The sequence below is a fragment of the Ambystoma mexicanum genome, chromosome 2p (assembly GCF_040938575.1).
Source record: "Ambystoma mexicanum isolate Mex_15411 chromosome 2p, UKY_AmexF1_1, whole genome shotgun sequence".
NCBI classification, from domain to species: domain Eukaryota; kingdom Metazoa; phylum Chordata; class Amphibia; order Caudata; family Ambystomatidae; genus Ambystoma; species Ambystoma mexicanum.
In genome coordinates this window covers 145,281,139-145,292,239 of record NC_090923.1, presented here as the reverse complement: position 1 = coordinate 145,292,239, position 11,101 = coordinate 145,281,139, and the positions used below count along the sequence as shown (strand labels likewise).

At 42.7% G+C, this 11,101-nt stretch overlaps 1 protein-coding gene across 1 annotated transcript in view; it reads right to left on the bottom strand.

The window, feature by feature from the left end:
* Positions 1-567: 567 nt before the first annotated feature.
* LOC138567726 (uncharacterized) overlaps positions 568-11,101 on the bottom strand; it is a 561,708-nt gene continuing 551,174 nt past the window's right edge. The window contains exons 6-7 of the mRNA XM_069646203.1: positions 3,662-3,784; positions 568-796 (exon numbers count right to left, since the gene is read on the bottom strand). Coding sequence (XP_069502304.1) covers positions 595-796; positions 3,662-3,784 — 325 coding nt within the window. The 3' untranslated portion in view covers positions 568-594. The remainder of the gene's footprint in view (positions 797-3,661; positions 3,785-11,101) is intronic.

Below are 11,101 nucleotides of genomic sequence, written 5' to 3'. Positions count from 1 at the left end.
GATTGAAAGGGGTGTTCTCCAACTCCTCCAATATCTACTCAGTACGTTGGATGGCCTAGCTTCGATAGTACATTGCAACCTATTTGTTTTCTGCTGACTCTTACAATTGTGCTTTCTCTTTTGCAGCACAGCAAAGTCATAAACAATGTTTCCCATACTCCTGGACTTTTTTCTCTACCACATTGTATTTGCTACCAGCATGCGTCTCAGGAAAATAGCTCAGGGGTAAGGTGCTCACCTTGGACACAAGATGAGCTACACAGGTTCGAGCCCCGCGTCCGCGCTTCGAAACCTCTGGGTATTAAGCGCGTTATAAATAAACGATCACATTTGTGGTGTGCGGTTAAAAGGCTGTGAGTCTGTGCCTACAGCTGCATGGTGCTCATGGGTCCTGTGAAGTTATCGAGATCACCTTTATACTATGAAGTTAAATCCTTGCAGTTGTTGTACATTTTATTTTATAAGCAGACAGGTGGTGCAATGCTACAGTATTTGGGCATGTCCACTCTGTGAAATATGCTGTTCCCATTAAAGGTGGAGAACAAAGACAAAATAAAACACCCAATGGAAATCTGTGTGTGCTCAAGCAGACATTTAGTGTTTATTCCGTGTTGGTATAGTTCTAGGTTTGTTTTTGCAGCGACTTTTAGATTTTGATGTTGAGTTTGATGAAGCTTCTCGTTGGGGAGCCTGTGCTTTCTGTTTCGGGAAGCGTGTCTGGAGAAGCTGCTGCTCCAGTGGACCAGGCTTAGGACTTGATGGCATTGATGACCCCCTTTTCACTAAAATATACCGCCTGCGGAAACAAAACACCAGTCACCACAGGTTTTAGATTCTAATGCAAAACCATCACATTTTACTTGCGACAAATACACAGAGCATTGCAGACAAAAAATGCTGGCGCTTCCCTTCTTTGGGAGGTGGTTGTAGGGACTTGACCGGCAAATTGGCTCTAGGGTATTTCCACAACTGTGCATTCCATTCCTTGCAGCATTGAAGTCTACCACGCACCTACGGTAAACCTGCTCCTGTGCGGTTACCCTCTATGCTCAGAGGGATGGATATTGCGGGTCCCATTGACTCCCATCATTTTTCAAGCACTGTGCCCGCTTTGCTCTACCAGTAACAACCAGGTACCATTTGTCACAATATATGGTCGAAAAGTTGTCAAAAAACAAACTGGGGTAGAACCCTCTTTTTTGTTACCCAGGCGCCTGGCTCATGAGGGACCACAGAACTTTCATATGCAAACAATCTAGCCAAGGCTACCACTCCCTTACACACCTCCTAGTTAGGTGTCGAGCTGAAACCAAAACAGAGTATTAATTACCCCATCAATTTGATCGGTAATCAATATGATTAGTTAAAACAAAATGTATTCATCATTAATAGCCAGCAAAACATATATTCCAAAAGAAAACATGTCTAAGATAACACATTCTTATGTACATAAGATTGTTACACTATACATAAGATAAATACCCAAAGTATGGGATGTGTTATTTAACGGATTGTCATGTGTTATCTTAGACATGTTTACTTTTGGAATATATGTTTTGCTGGATATTAAGGATGAATACATTTTGTTTTAACTAATCATATTGATTACTGATCAAATTGATGGGTTGCAGCTCGACACCTAACTAGGAGGTGTTGAAGGGCAGGGTAGCCGTGGCTAGATTGTTTGTATATGATAGTCTTGAGGAAAAGTTGGCAAAGTGTTTGGTGTGGTGCCCAATGCCACCACATTTCTCCCATGAGCATTTGGTTTTGGGAGATCATTTCCAGAGTTTACCACATGGATGTGGTGAAGGATCAGGTAACTCTGGAGTTCCCTCATGCATGTAGCAAACTCCCTGATAGATGCATGGGCTGCATATCCTGATGAGTAGCATTCAGATTCACACACTTAGCCGCATCAAATGAAACCAGTTCCTCACCAGACCTGGTCAATACCGCACATCGGGGTCTGCACACCTTCCGTGCCAGTATGGACACCCACTACGGGCACTTGGAGCCCCTAGAGATGTTGCTTTTCCGACTTACACCATGCAAAGGCACGAGACCGTTTACCATAACAGTCACAAGCACGAGCACTCAATAACCAGTCCGCTCGTCCGATGGGGTACAAGACCCTAGATGGCATTCCCATCATGCCACGGAATCCATCACAACTAGATTGCACAATCAATTTGGACCTCCTCACGCTTCATGGTCCATTTTTGTTTTCTCTCAGATTTGGGACCCACACTGGCCCTGTCCGCCTCGCGGGACCCTGAGAGATATCGGCCTTCAGTAACCTACGGCCAACTCCAAGTGCATTATGCACCCGCAATCCAGCAACCAATTGAGGATTGTCTACAGCATCCCACTGCTATTGCAGCAGCAGGTAAACTGTATATAGATACACCACGTGATGTATCATCACGGAACCACACAGCCATTATTCAGTAATCCTTTAAATAAGTCAACTACTTCCCGAGATCCTTACAGCCTTATCTCACCCACAGATACCACGGACTACACCACAATTGGTGTCTATCCTGATGAAGGCCAACACACAGACAGGCTCCAATCAAGCCCGAATTGGCCGAAACACACCTGTGTCGATCCCCTGTGACACAACTGTGCAATCCCCCTCTCGTGTATGTTTTGTAAAAACTCTTGTGTACACCTTGTGTTAACCATGCCTGGGACTACTCTCTGTCCCGGGTGCACTTTTTCTAACCGTAGGTCCTTCCTACCTCATTTGTGATTGTGCCCCCATGTGGAGTTTTGACCTCAATATTTCAGAGGTTGACACCTACTTGTGTTTCCACCGAATATAATCACTACTGTCTGTTGTTTTTAACTTTCGTGCTTATTGAAAGTACTGTAAAGTAACTAAAAAGTCATCAAAAATGTTCTGTGTTTTAAATTTTTTTTTTTAAAATATTCTGAACCACACAACTGCTTATAGGATCTCTCATCCTGATTATTTTTGATATATACATGTATACAGGACTCCGCCAGGCGCCCTCACTTTTTGTTTAGCCTCTCCCACTTATACCTCTCCCATTTCTACCGGATCTCATGAAGATTATTGTTGCTTGGAGGGTCCTCTTACGCCTTATTGCAAAATGTTGAAAGTGTGGATGGAGTTGCTTCAGGATCTGAGCAGATGACGTTCCCTAATACAATGTCAATGATCTGTTGGCAAATTCACGTATGGAGAGGCAGCGCAGGCAGCAAGGCCATACTATTAAGAATATCAGCTTTACCCTCTGAAGTGCAGGGCTGAGTAGGATTTCAACGATTTCCTTTATTTGCTCGATTAGGACAAACATGTATGGCTTTAGCAATTAAGGGGTTAGTATAACTTGCCAAATCCCCCCCACTTCTGTAAGACTAGGTATTATTATTACACAAATCTCTGAGCTCAGAAGAAGAATTCACCCTTGTTCTCTGCATGTTGAAGAAAAATGTTTGAGTACAACGCTTTACTTGCTAGGTCAAATTAACCATCATATTACAACACTACAACTGATAATGGAGCAGACCAATATACGGCCAATCTGTATCATGATTTGCAAAGGCAAGATAAAAAAAATTTAAGTCAACTTTTTAGAAACACAAAACCTGATAATGTTGCATTAATGAAAAATATCACATGTTGATATACCCTTTAGAAGGGATTGATCGTGTTGGGATTCTTGTTGTTTGTGGAATTTGGTCACCAGCTGGCATTTCTTTAATGTTCTCCACTTCTGAGTCTTCCATATTTAAGGTGCCACATGTAAGTATCCTAGACAATTCATAAAAAGGCATCACATGTCAGATGAGTGTAATACAAGAAGGAGCAATTGGGGGGGGTTACAAATGTTAAGTAATTAATAAAGGGCACTGAAAATATAGACAAAACACATTCTGCAGAAATAAGTTATTGTGGAGCTGAAATAAGTTCCAGCTAAAATAGAGGATTTTGAGAACCACTCACATTGAAACAATGTGAGAAGTGTGAGACTACCAGAGATGTCACATTTTAGAAGGTAGCACTCCTTATAGGCCAGTCAGGAAAAAGGCAGTTCGAGGATACCCATAAAGTTAAGACCGGGATGCATTCTTGCTTCCTGTCTTTTTAATGTATACCTTTCGGACCTGGTAGAAGAGATTTCAGCTTGTCGTTCGCTGGCATTACAGCGATTCCTGATTTACTATTGTATTGTTTGACAAAACATATGTAGCTCTTCAACAATCTCTCTATGCATTGAACACATATCTGGCTGAGAATACTTTGATTTTAAATATAAAGGAAACTGGAATGCTGGTATTCTCAGTCAGAAAAAAAACCATCTCATCGGAATCCCTGAAGATCGGATTTATATTGGCTTTCCAATTTAATATAAAGTTAGAAATGGGGCCCTTAATAATAGAACAAAAGCAAAATTGGCCCCTCTTTTTGCCCAGTCGAGGACAGTCTATTTTAAGTCCTGCAAGTGTTCACTAATGTCGGTCATCTGATTCTATGAAGGCAAAGTAAAGCTGGCAAATATATGTGGCTTGAAATTATTGAAACTGGATTTCAATTTAAATTTCTATATAGAACCAAGGTTATATTTTGGGAAATACTTGTGGGCCTCCCAATGTCAATTTCATATGTGGTCATTGGGCATGAGTTGGGGCTGCTTTCTTGGGAGTGCATGATATCCCCAGCTAAACTGAGACTTTTTTGGAAGATCCTTAATCCACCTCTGGCCTCTTCTTTTGAAGATCTAAAGGAAGCACTGGGTCATAAGCTATTGAGACCACTGGTCCAGTTGTGTGGATGGGCTTTTAATCACCTCCACCCGAATAGGCCCACCACTTAAAAATGAGTACACGGTTGTACATAAAGCAAGTTTATTGTACAATTTTCCGGGGAGCAGTTAGATGGTGTTGCAGGACCAAACTAACCTAAGTCTCAACCAATCACATCAGTTCACAACTTTTATATAGTTTTGCAACAGTTAAATCACTCCCAAATACGTAATCTCTCCCCCAAACATGATTGGACAAACCCTCTTCAAAGAAATTCCATCTTTTCACAATTCGTACATTTTCATTGGCTAAATTTATCTAAATAATTAACTTCAGATTATATTCATAACAAACCTCTTCTTATGATGTTTCCATAGTAGGTCATGAGGTTAACACATGGTTAAACAGTAGTATCGAAAACATAATTCATTACTAGCAATAACTGGCCTAAGCTCTTTAAACCCTAACTCTTGTTTTGCACATGGCTCGCATGCACATCCCCAGCGATATGAGGAGGACAGGTGAATGATTTCTCTTTGTTTGTGATGCTACATCATTTCCCTGTTCCATTGAAACTTTCAAATCTAAAAAACTTCCACCTCATCGCACAATTATAACTTTAGGCCCTAGTTTACCCCATGTTTTACCACTGACCAAAATAAATAACAAAACACCTTCTGTCACACTCTCAGGCAGCAGGAGATTATATCTACTAACTAGGAGACTTATCAGACCACAAAAAGTCAGGACTATTTCTGCAGCTGCTCACTGCAAATGTTGCACAGTTACTCATTCCCATGTCCTCTGCCATCTGGATCACCTGACAAAGTCAGTATATAAAGTCAATAGAGCATTTAGCAAAAGAGCCCCAACTACCGCATTTTGATTAATTGTGAATAGGCCACTATATTGAGATTCATGAATTCCCCATTTTTTTATGTTAGTGTGTGTGTATGTATTTACGTTTGGTGGATTTAATACTTTATATTTATGTGCACGTGCAAGCTAATATTTATCAATTTCTAGCACTTTGATACCTATGAAAGTGCAACAAGGCGCCCAGCTCGCCTCCACCTCCCCAGTCATCAATATGGTGAACGCAGCAGGAACCCTTCGTAATCATGGGGACCCTTCTTGACCACCCCAACATTCCCCCCTATGGACAAACTCCTCCGCCAATCAAACCCAACTCCCACAATCTACCCACTGCTCCACACAAGCATGACAATTTGGTGGAGGACATAAGACACCTTCAGTTTGAGTACCCATGTGGGATGAAATGGTAGGGACCCTAGCCTAAGACAGGGTGACAATCATCATAGCTGCAGCTGTCGGTACCTGAGCAGAGAAACATCATAAACATATTTGGCAAGAACAGAAAAGAATGAGAAAAAAGACAAAAATAGGGAAAAAAAACCTTCACAGCGAGGCTCACACAAGAAGGTACCCAAGAGAAAAAGGAGTTGATCCACGGCTCGTTGGTGATCCCAGCCTCAGTCTCGATGTTCACTTTCAGTTCATGCAAGGCAGCAATAGTTCTGGTGAGAATACCATTTTCTGTATCATAGGTAGGCACAATTGTGCAACAGGCACTCCCAATATTCTGGCATACTCTGCACTCCATTGCTGTCAGGTGGTCGAATATGTACTGGTTCTGCAAAGTCATGAGCATCGGGGTCTGCAACTCTTCCTATTGACACTAAATGCTGACTCAGAAGTGTTCACAAAGAGTAACAGTTCATACCTGGTCACCTGGAGGTATTTGGCATTTGCCGCTGCTCGGGCGCCAGGAGCAATGAGGGAGGCGAAGAAGGTCCCAGTGTGACTAAACAACTAATATCGATCATGAATGTCGGCTAAAGCCTTTGATGATGCTTGAGAAAGGTATTTTGATCTTCTCCTACGTTTCAAATTCTCGCTGTCAAACATAGTCTTTAATATGTCATTGCAATGTGATGAAAGGGGCACATGGGACAAAGGGGGCACCGAAGTATCTTTGGGCATTGTACAGGCCAAAATTAAATGTTATTCATGGATCATGAGGACAGGCACATGAAGGGTAGAGAAACTGCACACACCTTGCCAGGCTGGAGGCAGCTGCCTGTATGCATTCTGTCCACAGGTCCAAAAATTGTCAAGAAGAGAAACCGTACCTCCAGCCAGAACTTTGATGTGGAGCGTGCAACTTCAGTTCCCATTTGTGCCAACGGGCACTGTGCCATCACCCTTAAAACACAAGAAAAAAATGGGTGGATGTCTGTATCTTAACAGGTTTTTCTATCTCTGTGAGCTATGTCAGATACTGCAAATTATTTCTCCATACTGACCCACACTCTTTGTTTATTGATGCCACCCCTTCTTCTGAGAATCCCCTCATTCCTCAAACTCTGCAACTCTTCACCCCTTTCTCCCATCGATTTTTAGAAAAAGATAGCTCCTTCCAAGGTCAATTGAACTCTTTAAACACACCTAATATTTTTGTGTTCTGTACGCTCTGCAATTGAATACTCATCATCACTTGGTATGATTGATGCCATATTTGTCTGCCCTTTAAACTGCCCTCGAACCCTGCACAGGGCTTGGTGCACTAGGCATAGCCCATCTGCTACATCTACCTTATTTGGGATAAATACCTTAGGAACGCCAGATGCCTGGAGGATGAGAGAGCAGATGTAGCAATAGCCTATGGAGTTCACTCTCCCCACCTTCCTCATATGGCTGTACCATATGTTGTCTGCTTGCAAAACCATGTGCATTCATTGTAGGATCTAATTTATCATCGGCATTATCAAAAAGTTTGACATTCTTTTTCACTCTTAACATTTTCTCCTCGGACCTCATAAAACGAGACAATTATACATGTCTCCTTTTTATTCTAGTTGTCATCTTCAGACATGATGACCCAAGGGCGAAGAAAACTTCAAAAATATTCATGTTTACACAATTTATAATTTTAGACATTTTTGGCCCCTATAAAAAAAAAGTATTTACATTCCAGTTCTCTATTTGCACCCTTCTTTACACTGAAATGAACAGTGAATCACCAGGGCAAAATTAACTTCTATGCCTGCTCCTGTGCCGGTATCCCTTAGAGTATTCTTTAATTGGATTCAACTCTTGTTGCCCTCCACCTTCACAGCAGCCAGAGTTGTGTAGCTCACTGTGTGCGGCCCATGGAAACACTGTTTGTTCCAGTGAGGCATGAAGGTGCAAATGTAGATGTGGACTCTGAGGAGAAGCTGTGTCTTGTGCTGATCATGAGTAGTCTCACTGCTTTCTTCTGCAGTCTGTTGGTGAGAAGACACAACCTGTGATGATATAATCTTAACACTTTTCGTTAATGCTGTAAGATATTCCTTAAACTCCTCTCCTGTATGTGTCTGATGTCATACATATAGGTGAGAGGGGTGTATGCAGCCTATGCGCAGTCATGATTTCTTCATGAAGGCCCAATTGGTGATCCCTCCCTGGCTGGATTCCTAGATAAAATAAAGTAATTGGGAGGCAAACATACCACAATGTATTCAATCGTGCATACAATTTGGCTTACCGGGCTTTGAGGACTCCATTGAGCCTCTACACTGAGCCTCTCCACAATTCCGTTGGCCTAAGGGTGGTACACTGTGCACAACCAATGCTTTATTCCTAGCAGCAAAGTGATATCTGCGAACAAGGCATTAAAGAAGTTGGCTCCGTTGTTGGATTTTAAAACCTCGCAAATTCCTCATCTTGGAAAATCCTCTTTCACCAGAAATTTCACTGCCGATTTAGCATCAGGATGTATACACTATTGGGAGAATGGACAATTCACAGCAATTAGATATCTGAAGTTACGGTACTCATTATCATGTCCACAAAATCAATGTGGTAGCTCCTTGAATGGATCAGAGGCAGAGGGCCTGGGCAAGACCCACCTCACTGACCTCATGGTGTTTCTGGGATTCAATTCTGTTCACACTACACAATTCCCTCCAAATCTATGTACTTGTTCTTGTAAGTCAGGGACATACCAGTCCTCCTGGACCTCTGATGAGATTCGCCATCAAGAAGTATGCGATGTGTAATGTAGTTGCTCTACAGGCAAAAGAAGCAGATCTAAAGTCATTACTCCAAAGTAAATCTGTGGGTCGAGAGAACACATCCTCTCTTTTTCAAGAGCTCCTGCTCTTCTCTAGGGGTTTCCCTTGCATTTCTATTATCTGGAGCACCGGGACTGTGGTGTACAGGGATAATAACTGTTGGGACACGGTTTCCATTTTCTGGGAAACTTTAAAAGGAAAATACACTACTTCCTTCGCTGACTTATCTGCGGCATCGATTCCAAGAGCTATTGAATGAGTGCGGTTAGTTTGGGCAGCACACTTTACTAGACCTATCTCTGCTGGCATGGTTAATGATTCAATTAGCTGGGATAGCAGCACAGCAGGCAGGACAGGGGATCTGTCAGACCTCCTAAACCCTCTTCTCCGCCATCTTTATAACCCAGAATGGACAGTGGAGGTGACATACGCAGAGTCAGAATAAACAGTGATTGCCTTCCTCTAATACATTTGCAGAGTAATGAGAAGGCAACTGTCTCTTCAGTCTGACCCAGTACTCCCCACCCACAAAGCCCATGACTGCTGCACCCGTATGCCTCTCACCCTTCTCCTGATTGATGGTCAAACATCACCTCACCCCTCTCTAGGGCATCCTCTTTCACATTCACCCTCTCTTCCTCTTCTCCCTCATATGAGGCACAATTGTGAACAATATCCTCAAGCTGCACTGGCTCTGCAACAAATACCGCAGGATTTACTAGGTGACATCGCACAGGAGGATTTGATGCATCTTATAAAATTACCTCATACCCTGACACTCTGAGTCATCAACGTAGATTTAGACTTTTATAGAATCGCAAAGACTGCATGCTCTGTGTACAATGCCACAGCGCAATCCATAGTGATAGTCGAAGACATTTGATTTGCAAAAGCCATTGCCGCAAGAGCTTGCTCAAAAGGGAACTGTCCCTTCATCACTTAGTGTAGGAGTCTGCTTTATATGCTAAATGTTTGGAGCCTAGTGGTGTTTGCTTGGTCAGGATCACAGTCATCATCTACCCATTTGAATGGGAAAACAGAAAGAATGGATTCTTGTAATTTGGAGTCACCAGGACTGGAGCATTGCTGATCATAGCCTTGAGTACCACTCTATCTGACCTTTTACCTTCTGTGCATCCTTTAGTCCATGCAGTAAAGGCCTCACACAACTAGACTAATCAAAGATCCACGATCTACAATAATTGCAGAGCCTCAACAACTGCTGCATTTGTTTCACTGTGACCGGCTGAGGCGTATTTTGAACTGCAGTGGCTTTCTGGCATTACCTTCCTTCCTGCAGGCAAAATTGTTTTCCCCATATATACTTCCTCTGTCTGACAGTACTTCAATGTTTTTTTGTCCATTTCTTGCCCTTTCTCTGTGAGCAGTGTGAGGAGTGTTCTTGAGTCTCCTTGTCACTGCTCATCTGAAGTGATTTCGACTAATTGATCATCCATGCACTGAATTATGGTACTGGACACATATAAATTCCCCAAATCCATCTAAACCATCCTGTTAAAAACACTCCTGGGGCAACTTTGTGTGCTCAAACCTCTGACTACGATACTTAAACGCTGCGAGGTACTGAGAATCATGGTGTAAGGGAACAGAGAAAAATGCATTTTTTACAATTGCTCATCGGACACATCCTTTAGCGATAAGGTCAGATTGATGCCCAGAACTGCGCCACTCTCTGCATTCGTAAGCTGTGCCTGAGAGAACCACCCTGTTCTTTTTTATCACTACGGTCTCTAAGAGAATTGTAACAATGGCACCTAGTGTTAATTCCTGCAGCATATCAGGCCGAAATAAAAACTAAAATATTCAGCATAAGGAACTGACAGGATAGCCCCAGACAATCTGTGTGTGTCCATCATTCTGCCTGGCAAGGGGAACTAACCTTCCTTTATACAAGACTTGGTAGCCCCTGTGTCAGCCATGAATGAAAACCTTTGCACACTTATCCGGGGTTCCTCTTCTGGATCGATGGTAAGGGACAGTACTGGACACATGAGAGACCCCTGTGGGCTGTCCTACCCCTGGTACATATTAGCACCCGTTTAGTGCGTAAGTGTTCCTTGGGGTAAAGGATTCTTGTCCCATGTCTGCACCGATGCTTGTGCTGGGATGGTCGGTGAAATCCCAAAAGTCTGTTCAGCCCCAGTCGCAGGGTTCTGTTAAACATATGCCTGCTGTGATTGTGCAGAGCCCGGAGCATATAGCAGGGTCGGGGCCTGCATCTGTTG